Genomic DNA, 21298 nt, shown 5'->3' with positions numbered 1-21298 from the left:
ACCGAAAGAAGATCGAGACTTTCGAAATGTGGTGTTATAGAAGACTGTTGCGTATACTGTGGACAGCAAAAAGAACCAACAAATATATTCTCGACCAACTGAAGATTACTACCAGACTATCCACTATATTGCCCGGAGACAACCAGACAATCTGGATAAACTGGTTGTTGTAGGGAAGGTCGAAAGCAAAAGATCACGCGGTCGATTACCTACCCGCTGGTTCGACCAGATCGAAAATATAACGGGACTCAATATTCCGACTGCTCTGAGACAAGCAGCGGACAGAGTGGTGTGGAGAAAGCTAGTCGACACATCGGTGAAAGCATTTCAGGACAAGCACGACCTTCAGTAATGAAGTATACGAAGAAGAAGAAGAAGTTTCCTCCCGCGGCTTCTCCTGCGTGTAAGGGCAAGAGGTGCTCTTTTCCACAATTATTTATTATATATTATTTCCCCCTTATTGTACACCAACAGCGTGTATGCAAAATATCATCATGATCGGTTGAGTAGTTGAGAGATGAAATAGTAACAAACACATAAATAAACCGACTTTTGCATACATTTATAATATTTGTTAGAATATTATTAAGTACCTGCTAATCAATAAGCCTCCAAGAATAAAATTCACTCTAAGGAACGTAAAATAAAATGTAGTATGTCGAAACGTAAACGTATGTAGGATTGTATATTTAGAAAATGAAATTAATCAATTAGGAAAATAGGTATTAATTGCAAAAAAAGGAAAATAAGTATATAATAATTAATAAATAAATAATATTCTGGGACATTATTCACACATGGCCATCTGATCCATTAAGCCATCTGAACTAAGCAGAGATCGTACTCTGGAAACCAAACAATTGATATACTACATACAGGGTTACAGGGTAATATGTCACGATCCTTTTAAAGGGTTATAGTTCAGGACAATAGCTATCAAATGACCCCCAAAATGCTTATGCAAAAGTGTATCGTTTTCGAGTTATTAATTTTTTAATATTTTTTTTATTTAAAGGATGTTTAAGATTCTACAATTCAATAAAAAAAAAATCAACGTATTTTCCCTATTTTTTTTTGTATTTCTTGCTAGGGTACATCCTAGTTAATAATAACCAGTTATAAAACAAAAACAATCTTCAAGCATTTTTAAATTACAGATCCAAAACTGTACAACTTTTCGATTTTTAATTTTGATTCTTTAAGTTACTCGCAATTTTTTTGTAAAAATCACTATGGCTCTTATCGTGCGGATCATTTTAAAAACATCTGCGTTTCCTTAGCTATCCATCGGTACATAAAAAGTACAGTAACAATCATAAACTCAGGAGAAAATTAGATAACAAAGAGACCAGGTAGGAAATTCTAAGAAATGCTATTGTTAAGAAATTAAATCTGGATCAAAGACAAAAGGACCTCAATGCAAAGTAGTTAAAGATTATTTTTAATAGGGGTAATAGGTAAAAAAGGAGAGATAAACCAGAGCTGTTTGTGGAATACTATTATCAATTCCTTTGAATTTACCGTCATTTTTTCTAATTTCCTTTTATCTCATTTCTTTTAGGAATAAGAGTAATAAAACCTTGTCGGGGTACATAATACTCACTGTACTTGCACTGCTCGTATAGTGTGGACGCGCTTTAGTGAATATTGATCTCTTAAATTTTTGAAAAAAACCGCTTCGTTTACTGGACTCTGTTTCTTACAACTTCGTGACTCGGCTAGCTAAAAGGAATTTGTGATTTGTGTTTATGATAATTTGGCGCGTAAAAAGGACTATTATGGCTGCAGAACAAAATTCTTCTCGTCGTCCGTACTCTAATGAGGAATACGCTGAAATCTTATTTTGCTATGGATATTGTAACGGTGACGCCGCAGCTGCTCGTCGTGAGTATAATCGTCGATTTCCGGATCGCCGGACACCTGACAATAGTGTCTTTATTGGTGTGTATCGTCGAATTAGAGAAACTGGTCGCGTGCAAAGGAGACAATCTGATTCCGGACGCCCTGGTGTCCGTTCTCCAGATGAAGAAGATGTAATTATTCGTCATTTTCGAGAGAACCCTACAGTTTCCACCAATATTGTGGCAAACCGACTGGGCGTATATCAATGGAGAGTCTGGTTTACTGTCCACGCGGCTGGATTGTATCCCTATCATTACACACCTGCAAGACGTTTAGATTTTTGCCGATTTATGCTACACTGTGATGCAGAAAATCCCAATTTTTTGAGAAAAATTTTATGGACAGACGAGTCAAAGTTTGACAAAGATGGTATTACTAACTACCACAATATTCGATATCGGTCTCAAAAAGAACAGGGAAACCCTCACAAAAAGCGATTAAGCGGTTCCCAAAGACGTTTCTCGGTAAACGTCTGGATGGGGATTATCAATGATAATCTTATTGGGCCACATTTCCTACCTGATAACTTAAATGGTGAAAGTTATGAAAGCTTGCTTAGAGAAATCCTGCATGAGTTACTCGAAAATGTTTCGCTGAAACTTAGGCAGAGAATGATATTCCAGCATGATGGTTGCCCCGCACACTTTCGAATGTCCGTAAGACAGTGGCTAGACAGCAATTATCGTAATAGATGGATTGGCAGAGGAGGATCAATCCCATGGCCAGCGAGAAGTCCAGATTTGACTCTTGAGATTGAAATATAATATAGGGTTTACCCTTCGTATGCCGCATCACACACCATGAGAAATTCTGTATCTGCCGCCGCTTTATCGGGTGAAAGAGAAAGAACATAGCTAAGAAAGAGATAGGTTTTTTCTGTCTCTTTCATAGGTCGCACGCTATGATTTGGTATAGCCGGGCGTAAACTTTATTTTGACAATATTATCGAAAGTTTTTGCATACTCTTTTTTAACGCTCTTGATTTGTTGAATAAAAGTCTCAGTGTTTTACTCATTTATTATGATTGTTTTTAGTTTTTTGCAACACAATTTTAATTACGTTGATTGTATTAGATATAACACAAAGTGAAAATACCATAGAACCATAGAACAATCTAGATTTTACGAATAGGGTTAATGACGTAAAAAAAATATTGTATAGGATTATGTTATCGCAGACTGAAAGATTTTTCAGGATTATTCTCGGCTATGAACGTATAATTGGTAAAAAACCTTCTATATATATAAAACAATTCTCCGTTAAACCCTTGTATTTCATTCCATCATCGTATAAGATACTTGTATATGCAGAAGCCTTGTCAAAAATTGTCCTTAAACCTATGATAAATGATCTTAATTAGGAGCAAAGTTGCTAATCTTTAACTCAATTTTGCAGAAGGCGAATCCAGTTCATAGTGAAAAATAAAATATTGTATGTATAACATTATAACTTAAAGGGTCTATCAATGATTATAAACATTAAATGAATATTTTTATCAATAAAAAAACACGAAGTGACCCATGATATTTATTAAATGCTCTAGTTTATTGAAACCAAAGCTGGAAGATTGATTGAATTTACTCATAATCTAGGGTTGACATTAGAGTATTTTTGTTACATATATTATAAAGAAAGGTTTTGGCGCTTTACATTGTCTTTTTTTTTCAATATTCATCATTGCGACGGCGCTCTCCTACCGTACCTTAACTTCATTGCAATCCTGAAGACGAGATTCGAGAGGAATCCCTCATACCAAATTCATTGGTATGAGGATTTTTTTTCTATTATGCTTTTATCCCACGTTGCGAAAAATATTTCAAATGTCACCACTAAAGGAATTGGGTAAATAAGTTTTCTTTTTACCATAAAATGTTAAAAATGTATCTATCCACGGATCGTCTTTACGCCTTTTCATCATTTATATAATCGCTTTCTCCCCGTAAAATCCTATGAAGGTCTGGTTCAAATATATTAACGATACTATATTACTGTTACGAGTAAATATTACGAGACGGTTGTAAAATAATGAAATTATTTGACATGTCTGTTACACTATATAAAAACATTTTCTTATTGCTTATATAAAAATAGTGTAACAAAATATATATCAATTATAGGCTAACTTAACATTCAAATTTTTTTTTTCTATTTTTAGAATTTATTAACTAAAACATTAATTCGATTGAATATGTATTTTTTTAATGTGTAAGAGGTATTTTTTTAATTCATAAAAAATAAAAAGTTTACTCTAAAAAGGTGTTATAAATTATAACTAATATGAATAAGATTATTACATCTACAAATTCAAGTACCTACTATAAATACTTACAATAGAGTCTCTTGGACAAACCTAGTCTGATTTTGTTGTTAGTATAAAAAAATAACTTAGGCCTAATAAGGCTGTCGGGTTCAGATCTTTGCACGTGGACCTGATCAATGTTTTGTATGATATGCAACATTTCTCTAGGTGATTCCGGAAAAGGCAATGTCTAAAATAGTATCCTAGATTTATCCGTTTTAATCCGTGTCTATGAAAATTATTATGTATTTTATTCATTTTCTTGTATATGAAACATTGAAGTTACAAAATGAGTTCACAAATAGTAAGAGCCGAACTCAACCTGACACTGATACCTAACTCTTATTGATACAAAAATGTTTTTAAAAAGATTGATGAATACCTACGTTGCCTACGTATTAATTTAATATGATAACTTTATTTAAATAATTAAAATATAAATTATAAATATTATAATTGAATGATAAGTTTAAGAAAATAATAATATTAGGTTTATTTAGGGTAAACTAAAATCTTTGCGGAAGAAGTACAAAAAGCTATTTTATATATAGAATATACAAATATATTCTACGCTTACCCTAGAATCTTTGTTAACATGAATAAAATCACTTTAGTGTTGTTAATTATATTCGAAAAACGTTTTGCAATTTACAAAATTTTCACAAATATGGCCGCGAGCATTCGAAAAAATGATGTTGGCGCGCGAATTTGCGACATGAATTTCGTCGTCACTGATTGGTCGAAATGATAATCTAATAAAAAAGATAGAGGGAGAAAAATATATATCAATTACTATGGATAAAAAAGAACTAGGTATATGTTTCTCTAATGTAGTGTAAAACAAAAGAAATTGAACTATGAGATAACGTTCGAGCGCATATCTACGCTCCGGCATACTACGGGTACAAAATTGGGAACGCATATATGCGCTCCGGCATACGAAGGATTAATAGCGTTTATAAAAAATATTATAAAAATGTGTTCACATCAGCCGCATCCTTTACTAAACAGCGCGACGGTCACTGCAATAAGTCATTGACGTATTTGTCTTTAACGTTGAAACAACCACGACAAACATACAGCGTTGTCTTACTATTAAAATTAATAAAGTGATTATATAAACAACGCATAACGTAATAGAACATATGAAATTTAAACTCTTAAAACCTATTTTGAGGTATTACGTCTAAAATAAATTTAAAAAATCTGTATAACGTAAATGTAGAGTAAATCTCTCTTTTATTCCTTAAAATAGTCTTCACAAATATTATTAAAATGTTTCAAATATAATATAAATAAAAATGAACCGTAAAAATTATAGCTTTTTTATTATAATTTGAGCATTTACTTAGACATGGAACCAAAGGACATTCACACGACTGTACGGAAAATTAATTATTATTATAATAAACAAATATATACATATCTTTAACCTATAACGGGACATTTTATCATTCAATTACAAAAAAAACAAAACATTATATTTAATTCTAGAAAAAACATTAAAAACTTCCAACATTATAACAAAATAATAACAACGACAATTGACTACTTGGAATGAATATTTTTAATTGCATTATTTAAATGCTACAAATTCTAGACAACACCAGTAAATCTAGTCATAGTTTAGAATTTAAGGTTCTAGTCTAAATTAAAAAAAAAAAACATAAAAATCATCATATCATATCTCATAAAATTCTACTAATAAACCATTACGAAAAAAACCCGGCTTCACTTATTTAGTGAAAAGCGTACTTATTTATAACAATCGGACACTTTTGGAATTTATAATACAAACAATTATAATATGAAGGTTATTTTTTAAGAAGTTGTATTTTTACAAAAATTAAACACTTAGTTTAAAATTTAGTTTTAAATTTAAATACAAGAAGTATATACTGTTTTGAATATTTTTAAGATGGCAACTCTAAAAAAATAAATAAATTCGAATAGACAAAGTTTATACTGAGGAATAGTACGTACGACACACAGACACATTAACAATAAATAATTTAAAAAAAAAATTTTAGGATTTCATTCGATTAAAATTATTCTATTCAAATAAATTAAGTATATATATGTATTTTAAAATAAACACAACAGAGTATTTATACTAGAGTAATGCCTCGATATGCTAATGTCAATTTTGGCTTTAGTGACAATAAAAAGGAACATTTAAAATCATACAACATTGTATTTGCTAAGTGTTACCATATATATCTGTCAGTTTAGACCATTTTATATTAATAACGTTCGTCAGTCAATTTAAAAATAAATTCGTTTATCGAACAATTAACTTATTGTTCTCGAAATATAATGTATCTAATTATATAATAATAAATAAATAAATATTAATATTAAGTGAAATTTATCCAAGCAATTTACGTATCATTTATATTGCCATCAGGTACAGCATTAAAACTTATGATTTTTTTCTTTGACATTGATTGTAATTGTGATTGATATTTTTACTTGCTTTATTTATAAAAGAAAAAAAACAAGTGTAAAACATAAAACTTAATTAAATGTATTATTAGCATTAAGCATTCGGTACCTTTAAATAATACCCACCAGAAATAAAATATGTTGGTCTTTATTGTGATGATTAATTTTGAATTCAACATATTATAACAAGACTTTATATATATTACATTATCCAAAGGCTTTTTTCCAACCAGCCTATTTATTTGGGGTAGCGGGCTGATTGGTATACAAGAAAATATTCACAATATTCTACAGCCGACCGCCAGCTTAAGGCCAACCCTTCTTGGAAATGATATTTATGGGGTTAATTACCCACCACCATATAGTAACATAAAAAAGACAGCTCGTACATCACCAACATGTTGGCTTATAGTCTACTCTGTTGGAATCGAACGAATCATCTTAACAGAAATAATTTAACTAGTTTTTTTTGGATTATTTTCTATTAGTTCTGTAGTGCGTGACAGTAAAAACAAAGTTTTTTTTATGGTATAGGTAGGCGGACGAGCAAATGGGCCAGCTGATGGTAAGTGACCATCAACACCCATAGACATTGGCATTGTAAGAAATGTTAACCATCGCTTACATCGCCAATGTGCCACCAACCTTGAAAACGACAACGACACTGGTTACACACTGGCTCACTCACCCTTCAAACCGGAACACAACAGTACCAGTACTGCTGCTTAGCGGTAGAATATCTGATAAGTGGGAGGTACCTACCCGCATGATCTTGCACAAAGCTGTACCACCAGTAAAATTCTTTATTTTCTTTTAACAATTACATCCTCAATGGGTAAGATTTTCCTGGTAGACGTATAAATGATACGCACAATGCTTCCTCTTAATCGTTCAATGCGCATCGTATAGCACCATAGCCATAGCACATGATTAACTAAAATAATAATAATTATGTAAACTTATGTTTACTAATTAAGCATATCATTCATCAGTCATCTTTCTGCTTGATGGGCTCCAGCTCCTCGGGATTCTCGTCCATGCTGGAGGCGGTGTCGGTTCGAGACTTGTCTACGGGATATAACCTGGGGATAATGAGTTGGATTAGACGGATAGGGTAGTTAGAGATTGTAGATTGATAACTTTTATGAAGTAAATTAACCGCCGTTATCTGTCCCACAGCTGGGCAAAGACCTCATCTCCTTTTAGGAAGAAAGTTTGCTTTGTTACCTTATCCCACCACGCTGCTCAAATGTGTGATATTTTAGATATGTTCGAATAATTATTTCTATTTTATTGACATAGAACGTATCTGTTAAATTTAAATCATAGTTATACTTCTAGCGTAAATATATTTCAATCTCAATAAATTATCATCATTCGCTTGCTTTAATCATATTAATTTTCGTTAGTGTTTTAAAACGAGACGTAACGTATGCCTGACTTCTCCTTGGTGATATGCTATTGCCACCGAATGCTTCTCACATAAAATCTCCGACCAAGAGTACTAGCGACTGAGACACATACGAAACTGACGCGATGAGATTAGTCTATATAACGTACAAACTATAATAAAAATTGGTAAACACAATTTCTGAAAGTGCCTCACCATCTTTGGTACAAATAGACGAGGAAGACGAGGTCGTCGCGGAAGCAGGCCACGCGGTGCGCGGTGGGCATGGTGATGATGAAGGCGAACACGTCGTCGATGAACGTGTTGAAGGCCTTGTACATGAAGGCGCGCCACGGCAGCGCCGCCACCGAGCGCAGGCGGTAGTTCACGAACAGCTGCGGCAGCATCAGCAGGAACCCGAACGCGTACACGCCGTTCACCACGCTCGTCAGCGCCCACGAGTACCAGCTGCCGGCCGTTAGAGGATTACATGCGCACGTTTCATAGATTGGTTGACCTTTATAGTTACTTCTCTACTCTTAAGAGCTTTTAATCTAATCGATAGTTATATAGATAATTATTAGCATCAGGATTATTAGTTAAGACTTGACACAATAGTTCACACTCGTCAAATATACTATATTATTGCGTAATTTATAGAGAGGAATGGGGCACATGGGATATGGCTTTTAACAGAGATAGGGCCCAGCTTAGGTTCGCCCTCATCATTTATACGACCACCAATCCCTTTAAATCCATTGTTTGTGCAGTTCTATTTCGATGCGCATCGTGATCGAGCCCAATTAATGGCAAAACGGTTAAGGTTTTTAAGAACCTTCGTTGGCGGCGGATGACGGCGATGGCAAGTAAGGTGGCCTATACTATATACCATATTCGAGCAATGTCCTACTATCCTAAATAAATGATATAACACGGGGCCTAAATTTTGACCAGGAATCTCTTTATAGCGATAGACAGTAAACCCTCCGAGGCGACGTACCCGCGGTGCGGCTCGTAGAGCAGCGAGTAGAGCGCGCCGGCGGCGCACAGCGGGTAGAGCAGCAGCGCCAGGTAGCGCATGGCCTCGCGGTCGGCGCGCGCCGTGCTGCGCTCGGACGCGTCCGGCCCCGCGCGCCACACGCGCAGCCGCCAGCCCGCGCGCGACACGCGCACGTGCAGCACCACGCTCACCTTCCACGCCTGCCGCGGGACTTTAGATATTTATCTATTCGTTACTCGTGACACAGCTAGCTATCCTAGCTCGATAAACTAATCAAGAATAATACGACTATGCTAATCGTCGAGCATTAGTTTAGCACGGTGGTATCTCGCCCACTTGCTGCTAGCTTTATAATCCGTTAAACATCTCAGTTACAGAACTGATAGATAGTTCTTGACAGTTCATGTCTATGTGAAATGTCACCAGACTACACAAAGCATTGAAGAAATGTAGGCAAAACCCAGCGGCTGTGAACACTAGCTATGGTCGCCATGCCTTTTTCTCAATGGTTTTAACGTTGACAAAGGTAACTTGAAATCCCGTTAAGTTCTTCATATTATGTTTAAAAAATACATATAAGTAGCATTACTATACTTAACATTATTTGTTTTATAATATATATTATATTAAAAAATAAATGTATAATTGTTTTTGTTTGTTTGTTAGGCTTTTATGTGTTAACTACTAAACTGATCACCATAAAATTATGCATACACGTTGTCCGAGGTACAAGAAGAAGACATATGGTACCTAATAACTGCCTCCCCCCTCGCAACCGGAAAGTTGTATGGTATTAATACGAAAGTAAATATGACTACTACTATCTATTTGTTTGTATCTCATTGCAACAAAACCACTGAACCAATCTTATTGAAACTTAATATTTAACTTATTATTTAAATAAATATCAACGTTACCTCTATCACTGCACTGATACCGGCAGGAACAAGAACCAATAATGATGTTTGTTCGTCTAAGAGATAAAAGAAAATGACTAATTGTGAGAAAGCACGCCAAATGACAGTCCGAGCGGACAGACCAGCCAGGGACCGCTTACGCTTCCAAAAGGACACATCATTCTTAAATGCCAAGAAGTCAAATAACAGCTGCAAACAAAAGAAAGTGACAAAGTTAAAAAAATGACATTCCTAAATAAAATTAACTTTACATTGGAAACAATTCATTTACATCATAATAATGTCCTCTGGACTGATTTTCGGCCACGGTTGACAATCTCAAGAGAGATTAGCCAACTGTGCAGGACATATTATAGTGAATAAATGCACAAATACAGGTGCACCCTCTATTCCCTCACTCTCATAATCCAATGGATGGCATATCATCATATAATTCCATGGGATGGCAATCCGACACAACCAGAAAGAGTTCAGGTGCAGGACCAACGGCTTTACATACTTTCAGAGGCATGGGAGTGTACACTTTTCCAATTTCTGGTCTCTGGTCTGCACTGACACTGAGAATTTACAACCAGCCACAAGACCAATGAAGCAGTCATTAACAACAATGACAACAATAAAATGAATATTTAATGATAACTTACATGACAGCTAGCAATTAAGACTGTTGCAGATAGCAAATACAGATTGGTATCAGCAAATATTCCTTTAACATCATCTACGTCTTTGTCACTGAAACCTAACCCATGAAGTTGTTCCAATGCAAGACGAACATGTAAAGCCAAGCGTAGGGACCCATACGTAGCAGGGGCTACAGTGACTGTTACGTTCACTTCCGGTGTACTGCTGTTCAGGAGTTGCAAATGAGAAATTCGAGATTTTAAAACATTATGCTGAATAATAGGAAGGAATTTTTCACCTCTTACCCTGGAAATAAATGAAAAATTTGCATTAAAATTATGGCTTACATGAGTTATAAAATAAGGCTCATTCAATAAATATGAGCAACACATAATTGTTATTAAAGTTACAAAAAAATTACCTCATATAAGGATATAATTCAGCAGGTATTTTGTGAACGGGCAGATTTAAGTTGTCAGTTAGAACAGCTAATGGTGCAATTGTTGCTATATGTGAATATGGCTTCAGTTTTTTTTCAGATTTTGGTTTTTTTTCTTCATCCTGAAAAATAAATGTAACATTTTTTAACTTAAATGTTTCATACAACTTTTTTAGTATAATATCTTTTTAGTGCTATTACACTAATAGTGTATTTAGCATTAAAGTAATTACATTTATTAATGTTTATTAAGACATATTATCTGAGGTAGATTTATATTTGTAAATCTGTACTATACCACTATATCATATATGTAATATTAAAACTCACATTGGACTGTAGAAGATTAAATGTAGCAGCTTGTGGTTCAGTGTGTGTTACTAAAGGTAATGTGTGTACTGACTCAGTACGAAATATATCAATAAAATCGTCGTAAAGCCGTTTTTCATCTAATAAAACTGCATGCATGAATAATGTTCCATTGTTACGGGTCTTACGAGGTATTTTCAGTGTCACAACCCTAAAATTGTACATTAGATTAGATATATGTATAACACTAACGGTAAGCTAAACGATAATATTGAAATTTCACTTACACTTTTGCTTCATTCCGATAATCAAATTTTAGGGAAGTATGCACTTTATTTACAGAAGCCTCATAGATTCCATTTCTATAAGGATACTCCTTAACAGAAGTATATAAGACCAGATGCTGTACTGGATTTGATGCTAAATAATTAGAAAAACATCTTTCGCCACGACTACATTCCGGTGGAATAAAAATTTCGGCTAATGTCCAAATTGTATTAATTACATATCCTGCAAAAACTAGTGACAAAATCAATGTAACTGAAATATACTTCATTCTTTTATTGTTCTTTTTCTTTTATAGTTGACTAAAACTATAATTTTTACGCAGGCTTATCACGGTATCTATACATTATTCAATGCTAAAATAAAAACTATTTAAGACATTGACATTTGTCAATTTTGACGTATAAAATAAGACGGTGATTTGCCAGATTTCTTTAACCAAAACTAAAAAAACGTGGATTCTAAATTTTTCCCGTTAATTAAATACAATAAAAAATAAAATTTAAGTTGTTAAATAAATTTAACTTAAAAACATATTTTTATGTAAAACTCAAAATCAGTATTTTCTAATATTGCAATATATTTTTGTTTTTTTATATCATGCAACACTAAGCTTAACAAAGTCGACGGCGTAGGAACGTAATAAATCGGTGTCTCCAAGGAAATAATATTGATATTTTATGTTTTTTTATTAAATTTTGAGGGTAAGTTTCTCATAGTCCGTGCGATATTACTAAATTGAGCTTTTTAATTTTCCGAATAACGTATAGTGTATGTGGCAAAGTGTTTTGACAGTTGTCAGAGGTGTTTGATATTTTGTTTATATTTCAGAATGAGGGATGTATTGCTCAATTTTTGAAGATTGATTTATTACGAAGGACGTTCAACGACAAAAAAAATGTTAAGAAATCAGTGCATAATATGTCCTATACAAGGTAGCCATGGATCTTAAAGAATTAAGGGCCAACGCACCACTCAGTATAAGCTTAAGTGATGACAGTACTAAATATGTCCACAGCAGTCCAACGCTGCCAGGTAACAAAAGCAAATCATATCATGATATTGGATCAAACTCAATGGGTAAGGTGGATGAGACGGCCGTACGGCCGTGCGCTATCATTGGACCAGATCGGGTGCTCACTCAAAACACTAGTGATGTTTATTTAAAAAAAGCGCCAATTGAACCTTGGCCTTGTTCAGATAGTACATACCGTCAACCACCTGATTACCCAAATAAGTTATCCGAATATCCACCTATCAGGAACATATCACCAAGACAAACATTCCAAGAAAATATGCAGCGGATAATGGTTCCACCTACATATAATTCCATTAAAAATAGTGATGAAAGTAGCTTAAAAAATACAAAGTTAAATATGCCACAAGAGGCTAAATACTGTGATGTGCCTTATAATATGAACTCTGTGACCAATGAACTAAAAAGTGTTAGAAATCCTGACATGCCTATGTCTAATGTTAATCCTGCTTATAGTAGAGCTGTACCACATTATGGATGGCCTGCTGGTGTTAGTATTCGGCCTCCGAGACCCTATGGTGCTCCTGAATTTTACCAGTATCAAGAATATCCCAGTGGTGTTGGTCCTAGACCTGTGGCAATACCACATTCTCACAGGGTACATCGTGAAGAAGCTGCTCAAGTATATTCGGAACGTTTTTATCAAGAAGCTAATATACGGTTTAAGCCATACCCTGTTTTGAAAGAAAAACATCAACAAACAAGGTATGATTATATAAATAATTACCAAAACACTTTTCATCCACCTGTTTCATTCCCACCTCACAAGTATGATTTACAGAAATCAATAAACCCACATCCATATCCGGTTTATTCCCAAGTACCATTAAAATACTTGGATAGGAGAGTCCATGAATCTTTTGTAGATGGTTACCAAAGATCTAATCAACAACCAAATTTTAATCCACAATTTCATAATCAAGTTCTTCACCCTTCATATGGTCCAACATCTGGGAATTGCATACAAAATAAGCCTTTTAATGATTTGTCAGCTAAAGCAATGGCTGCTAATAAGTTGCCATTTGAAACTAATAACAAAATTTATCTTGAATTAGATACTTCTCGTAACAAAGGTTACCCAATGCCAGAGAATGTTTATTATAATGAAATGAATCATACTCAGCATATGAGGAGTGAAATTTTAGTACCAAATCACTCCTCATTAAATATGCATTCTATGCCACAACATCAAATCTATAGAAGAGAGAATATACCTTTAAAACATTATGAGTATAATGTCCATCATAGAAATTTAGATCAGTCCATAAATTTAAATTTTTCATTACCGAGGATGCCTTTACAATTTTCACCAAACACTGTTGCGATTTCTCCTTCTGACTCAAACACTAGTAATGATACTGCACATAATGTAGGAACAGGTCAAGAGGACTGTGGGTATGTAAGCCAATCATCAACTAATAGTGTAAGGAGTTTAGATTCTACCAATTTATCAGCTCCTAAAGACAGATACAGGAGACATGACTACAACATCCACACAATTCCTCGAAATGTCTTACATATTAATGGGTCTGAAAATAATTCTAAAAATAAAACAAATTTATCAAGCAAAAAAAACATTGATGTGAGACAATTTTTACAAATGTGGAATGAAGGAGAAGATGAGGCGAGTGAATCCAATAAAGAGATTGTGACACAAATTCATCCAAGTAATTTTTCTATACAATCTAAAACAAGTAATAATCAGGAACAACTCTATGTTCTTGGATTAGTTAATGTACCTAGTGAAGAGCTTAGTAAATACGAACACATTCAAAAAATTTCAAAACTTCCAGAAAATATAAAAGGTTATAACAATATAGAATTATTAAATCAATATGAGGAACTTTTAGAATCACCAATTAATAATAACTTTAAAAATATTTCAAAGGTACATAAAGATCACAACTCACTATCTAAAAGACAAAACGACACAGAAACTCTAACTTTGCCTCGGCCAGTTTCTCCTTTAGATGTAGAAGCAAAAATTAGCCAATCTGTTATTCATAAAGAAGTAGGTTGTAACTTTGAAATTAAACCATGTAGTCCCGAAATGTTAAATGTAGAAGTTGCAACACCAATACAGAGTATATTAGGAGAAAGAATAATTGAAAAAGTTGCTAATCCAATCACTAATACATCCAAGTCACCAAGGTTATCAATGAATGAAGACAATAAAAATCATAATAATATTAAAATTGCAAGCTGCGATATGATTAATAAACAATATACTGTTAATAACTATGCTAATGGAATAAAAAACAACAATTATAGTGTACAAGATTTTGATAGCAATTCTGGCATATGCTTAGCTTCTCTACCGAGATTAGATAACGACATTGAGCTTAATTTCCCTGAAATTAATCAACAATTTATAAAAGCAAATAAAATTGAGTCTGATGCACGACTGTTTCAAAAAGATTTACCGCATTTAAATTTCGAACAAGACACCCATGAAAAAAACAATTTCCAACAACACTTAGCATCACCATTTTGCATGAGTTCTACGCCAGAAAAAGAATTTTCCAAATTAAGTAAATATAGAAAGAGCAAAAAATGCGATTTAATGCCTAAAGAAGATGTTCTAGAGAAAAGCAATGTGGGTACAGCGCAGCAGCGAATAAACAGTGTAATTATAAAAAATCCAGATACTAAATTACCAGATGATACTAATAACTCTTCCTCTAATACAAACAACACTCTGAGTGAGAATATTGATAATAGCTATAGTACGGATCCAAATTCTGAAACCCTTCTTTCTTCTTTGAGCCCTGAAAACAGTGAAGGTAACAAAATGTTGTCTTTCGAAACAGCTATTGATTTTAGTCTAAATAAAACTGACGAAACGAAACCGTACGATTGCCTTATTAAGTGTAATGATGAACCACGTTACTTCGGTGATAGTGATAATATAAATTTCACTTCTGACACAGTAATTGACAAAGAAATTCTGGCAAAAGACCAACCTGTAGAGTTACAAATTAAGCAGATAAAAGAAATGAAAATCATTGAAGATGTTGTTATTAACAACCAGCCAATAGAAAATTCGAAAATTGAAGTAAGTGACAGTAATGCATCGGTAAATTATGAAATGCTAACAAATGACCCAAACAAGGACAATAGTATCCCAGTCATAAAAAACATTTCAAGTTTAACTGAAATCGAAGAGTATGTTAATATACAGCAAAATACTACATCTGCTACAATCCAAGCATGCGACAGCTTATCTGAAACTTCCTCTGTATTGGAATCAGTTGACGAAGAAAGTTTAAAAATTAATAAAATCTTTACAACAATTCCCGATGTAATTCTTAATAAAGTTGATCCTTATCTTGATAAAAATTTGGCTATCGAATTCGAAACTACACTTAACTCAGATTTAAAAGAAGTTGAAAATAAAGGTGATACAATTAACGCAAACAAAAATAAATGTGATGAAGGTGAAAAAAGTCACGATATATCCGAAACTAGTACAGAATCAAAAGAGACAATAGGAACTTCTAGTGAGAGAGAAATATTTACTGTCAAGGATAAAAATATTAACATAATTACTACAATAGACAACGGAACAGTAGAAACTGTCATCAAAAACAAAATTGATGAAGAATCTATTTCACATAATGCAACTTCTGTCGAAGAAAATAAAAAATTAGAATTAACTGAAGTTTTTGATGAAATAAAAGAAATTGTAAATAGTACTGAAAATAAAAATTCTGAAGACAAAAAATTCTTATTGCCAGAACAGTTTCATACAAATGACCAGTTTGAAGTAAATTATAATGTCATACCAAAAATTGAAGCCTCTTTCAATAAATGTGGCCAAGAGACAAACATGATTGACGTGTCATGTACATTAGATTCAGCCATTACATCAGAATCTAATAATAACAGTGAAAATGATTATTCATCACTTAATGATGTTGACTTAAACACTTCAGAAAAGACTGATAAACTTGCAAATCAGAATCAAGACAAAAGTTACAATAACAAAGAATTAGTTACATGTACAAAAAATAATATTGAAAATCTAGAAAATAATGAACAATTAAGCGCTAGTAAAGAAAATGAAACTCGTAAAAATGATGTTGTTAAGTTAATCAGTAAACTGAATATAACTAAAACTATGAAAAATCCAAATAAGAAAGAAAAATACAATCATATTGCCAAAGAGCTCTTTTCGTCTAGGATTCAAAAACTTCTTATATTTAATGAAGGAATTTGCAAAAACGTACCAAATAATAATTTTGATACTATAATAGAGGAATTAATCAGAGGAGATCACTCAAAAGAAATAAACGATGATGATAAGAAAGAAAATAGAGATATAGAAATAAATAGTGCAGTACAAAATGATGTCATAGGTTTCTCTGAAAATCGTGTAAACGAATATCAAAACATTTATTGTGGTCCTATAAAAACCCAAACAAATGTTGAAGATGATAAAAGTGTTTTGACAAAAGATTTTAAAAAAAGTTCTGAGGATGAAATATTTCTCAATGAGGAAAACGTTTCAAAAATCACTCAATGTACTTCTGTTTTACGACGAAATGTTTTAAAAAGATCTTTGTCAGAATCGGCATTAGAAGATTACAGAGATAATGAAAACATTTCATTCTTTGCGCCCACCAAACGTAAAAAAAGAAATCATAATATTATAAATCCTCTGATTTCAGAAGACTTATGTAATATAATACAAACTAACCGAAGAAACTCTATATCAACCTTTTACAATGAAGACAACTTATTTATATTTATAGACAATGATTTAATTATAACCGAAGCAAATGATGATACAGACAAAATGTACTACACCGAAATACCTGATGAATTATCAAATAATATTACGCGAAATGATTCGTCGAATGATAATAATTCAACTTCTTCTCTCACTGAAATGGTTGCAGTTGAGAGCAATCTGCTCTGTGATTATTCGAATGATTTGGATGTTATTGAGGAAAAAACTCTTGAAGAATCATGGGTAGAAGACGTAGCTTGTATAGAAACGGTAGTAAGTGAAGACGTAACTGCTGATATTGATTACGAAGATACGTCACAAAAAAATAATAATATAGACGATGAAACTATTAGCAAAGAGTCTGCTCTATTTTGTGATAGTAAACATACAGACAAAATAAAAAACAGATACGGTAGCAATATGTGTAATAACGATACACAAATACTGCAAACCTTATATATAACCTCACAAATGAATGTAAACAAAACTCTTGTTGATATAGAATCTCATAGCTCAGTGAAATATAAAGAATATAATGATGCATTAGATTATTCATTAGAAAATAATGATTATCTTGATAAATCTGAAGAAGTGATTCTTAATTACAACAATTGTGAGGTTATAAATGAAATAGAAAACATGAGTGGAGAAGATACAAGTATTACAAAAATAAAACAAAATGAAGAGATAAACGACTTTTGCGTTACTAATGAATATAATGAGGACAAAGAAAAATGCGTAGTGCACTCGTGCGAATCGCATAATGATTATATGAGTTCAAAAAATATTACCTCTAGTTATTCAAATTCAAGTTCACCTGAAGTGTCCTCTACAACATCGGAGGAAAAAAATTCGAGCATTTTATTAAAAATTACAAATCACAATGGGTCTAGAGTGTCAAAACTTAATGACATTGGATCCTTGGATAGATTGAGTTATAAACTCACTGAAAAAAAGGAGTATCAGAACTATAACACTAATTTTAGTACGTCAGGAACATTAATTACAAAAGCTGCTCAAAAATATATACCACCTTTAAAAGAAACCATACGCGATCTCAAAATAAAACTCACTTTACCTCAACATCGTCTCCATACACTGAAACAGCTACAAATATCCAAAGTGGAACCAAAGATAGATAATATAATAAAATATATTAATAATAATACAAAACAAGAAACACCAAAAAAACAGAAACCGAAATTCGAAGATGTTCTAAAAAGTATAGATGAAATTCAATTTAAAAAACATAAAGACAAAATAAAAAGAGGAAAGAATGGAATACCTAAAGTAGTTATAAAAAAAAATGAAGATGGGGCACATTATGCTAGCAGCAAGAGATTCGATAACAAAGAAACATATAACCCGGATCTAACCGGTAGAAAATGGCAACCTTGGGTGTTCCTTGAAAAAAATAATTTCATTGATAAAATGGCAATTAAGAAAAAAGTGAACGCCGTGTATTGCCACCGTAAAAAAAATTACGTATTAGCGGAAAAGTTTCGAAAATATAAATCAATTTATAATGCAAATTTTGTCATATCCCAACCCAGCTCTGACAATTCATCAAAGGGAACCTTGAAATATACAATTAGGTTAAAGCACAAATAATATTTATGCGCTTTCCTGACTTGGACACATGATTTTAAGCCATCCTGGCTGTTCCTAATAATACATCCCACCACAAAACGGTCTTTAAGTCTATCAAATACATTCCTCTATTGCATCAAAGATTTATATTTATAGTTACCCATATAAGTTCGCTACTTAGATTTATTTAAATTATTATTAAACAAAGCCAAAATGCAATACGAAGTGATAAATATTATGTATGGTTACAATAATTACGCAACCTGATCAGATCTGTAATTTGTTGATTTGTTAAAATTCTATTGTTTTGTTACTTCTCTCATTCCTTTTTAAAAATAATTAATCGCAAATTAAAATTTTGATTCCTATTGTTTATTATTGTTATAATGTTTAACGTTAAAGCACGGTAGCCATAATGAGTATTAATATTGTTCTTTTTTTAAAATCGTAACGATTTAGTAATTAAGTATTTTTGAAATTGTAAATAGATAAGAGTATCAATGTTATGTCATAAGTTTTATTGAAAACATAATACATTTTTTCTTTGAAAAAACTGCATTACTCAGTTGTTGATTGTGCGATTATTAAACATTTTCTAGATTTTATATAATTTATATTGCTCACGTAAATTTAAGCTCACCAAAATTTTGAAGTTAGAAAAAAGACGAAATATAAATTTCATCTAAAGTACAAAAATTCGCAGTCAGTAAATATTGTGAACTAAAATTTTATATTTTCTCGCGACCGTTGCACCACATCGACAAAAGTGTTAAAGTTTTTAAAACCGTTTGTATGTGTTTTGTGTATCACCGTTTGACGTGAGTAAAAATTTGAAATTTGTTCTCAATGTCATATGTATTGTATTTTGACGTTCATTTAAATATATCTGTAAATATTGTATCCCTTTCCGTAGACATAAAAATGTGTATGATGTTTGCATGATTTACTAAAAACATTGTTTTAATTAACGAAATACTCAAGAATTTCTGTGTTCGCGGGTTTATCAACATTTTAAAGATTTCTCCTCAAACAATTTAGAACTAAATAGATAAAAAAAAACACGAAGTGCCTGTTAACTATTGTTATGAAAACGATATAAAATAATTCTTATAGAAATCTTTATTTGAAACCAAATTAATATTTACATTATTTTATATCATGCGAGAAATATAATTATTATTTTATCTAAAGACATATTTAAATAAGTATTATATATATTATTTAAGTTCTTTAGTGCCTTCCAAAATATGAATAATAAATTCATACGAAATGATAAAAAAAAACACAAACAATTTTTGTTTTGTTTTTTATCATTATGATGTTTATTAATTTGTGAACCTGATTAAAATAATGTGTTTGCTCATAAAACTTCATATTTTGTGTAAGGTGCTTCAAAATGAAGATAAAACACAAAATTTTAAAAAGTTCTATGAGTCTCGTGATCTCAAAGACGCTCCGTTCAAAGTGGTACATTAGTACCTCAATCATGTTTCTATAAAATACTATTTTTATATCATATACAGGGTGTTATATAAATATACCAAAAATGTGCTTTTATGTGCAAGTGTTGCCTTCGTATATATAATTAATAAGAAAATAATTATAAGTCGAGTTTAATTTAAGAATTGTTTGTATGTTGGATACGACTGTTTTAATTTATGATAGATTTTATACTATTATTATTTCATAAGGTGGGTATTCGTAGAGTCTAAGCAACTTACTAATCGTAATACAAAATGTACAAAGATATTGCTAACTAAACATATGACTTAAATTAATTAATTTCAGTTGTGTATATTTTAGCAATTTTAACATGTATTTTTTATAAAAAAAATAAAATAAAACAATAAACATTATTATTTGGAGGCTAAAATAAGTTAGCATAAAGTTACTATCAAATGAGTCCTAATGACTGAAATAAGGGTGTATTTATTGCGAAAATCAATGATCTTTTGTTTCTTAGTATGTTTGTTACGCACCATTGAGTGGATTGTTGAGTTTTCTGCACTTGTTGGGAATTTGTTATTGAATAAATATTTTACTGTGGTTAAAGCACTTTAATTAAGGGTTACGGTTATACCTAATTTTAATTAATATTAAGTATTCGTTCGACGTTTAATGTTAATGCATATCTTATTATGCCAGTAACGCACGTGATAGTGTGTCGTGTTATACGTTATATTATCACTATTGCTCCACCATATACATAATATCAAGTGAACGGTGAGCGAAGGATTCATTTAAATAGAAATATTGTTTTCGAGTGGTACCTAGTTTTGAAAATTGTTTATAATTGACCAAATAAATGTGTTCTAAATAAAAAAAGGTAATGT

General features: G+C 32.1%; 2 protein-coding genes across 2 annotated transcripts; one reads left to right on the top strand and one right to left on the bottom strand.

Moving 5' to 3' along the window:
* Positions 1-5917: 5917 nt before the first annotated feature.
* Positions 5918-11953, bottom strand: LOC126769081 (lipid scramblase CLPTM1L). Its single transcript, XM_050487625.1, has 8 exons — positions 11610-11953; positions 11344-11533; positions 10996-11135; positions 10598-10880; positions 9954-10142; positions 9037-9236; positions 8253-8504; positions 5918-7728 (listed from the first exon to the last, which is right to left on the bottom strand). Exons 1-8 carry the CDS (start codon positions 11876-11878, stop codon positions 7635-7637), a joined length of 1617 nt encoding a protein of 538 aa, XP_050343582.1. The 5' UTR covers positions 11879-11953; the 3' UTR covers positions 5918-7634.
* Positions 11954-12237: 284 nt separating this feature from the next.
* Positions 12238-21290, top strand: LOC126768524 (putative uncharacterized protein DDB_G0282133). Its single transcript, XM_050486701.1, has 2 exons — positions 12238-12311; positions 12439-21290. Exon 2 carries the CDS (start codon positions 12549-12551, stop codon positions 18984-18986), a length of 6438 nt encoding a protein of 2145 aa, XP_050342658.1. The 5' UTR covers positions 12238-12311; positions 12439-12548; the 3' UTR covers positions 18987-21290.
* Positions 21291-21298: the final 8 nt, after the last annotated feature.

The sequence above is a fragment of the Nymphalis io genome, chromosome 1, assembly GCF_905147045.1.
Source record: "Nymphalis io chromosome 1, ilAglIoxx1.1, whole genome shotgun sequence".
Classification (NCBI taxonomy): Eukaryota; Metazoa; Arthropoda; class Insecta; order Lepidoptera; family Nymphalidae; genus Nymphalis; species Nymphalis io.
The sequence above is the reverse complement of the archived record's forward strand: the minus strand, read 5'-3'. Positions and strand labels throughout refer to the sequence as shown.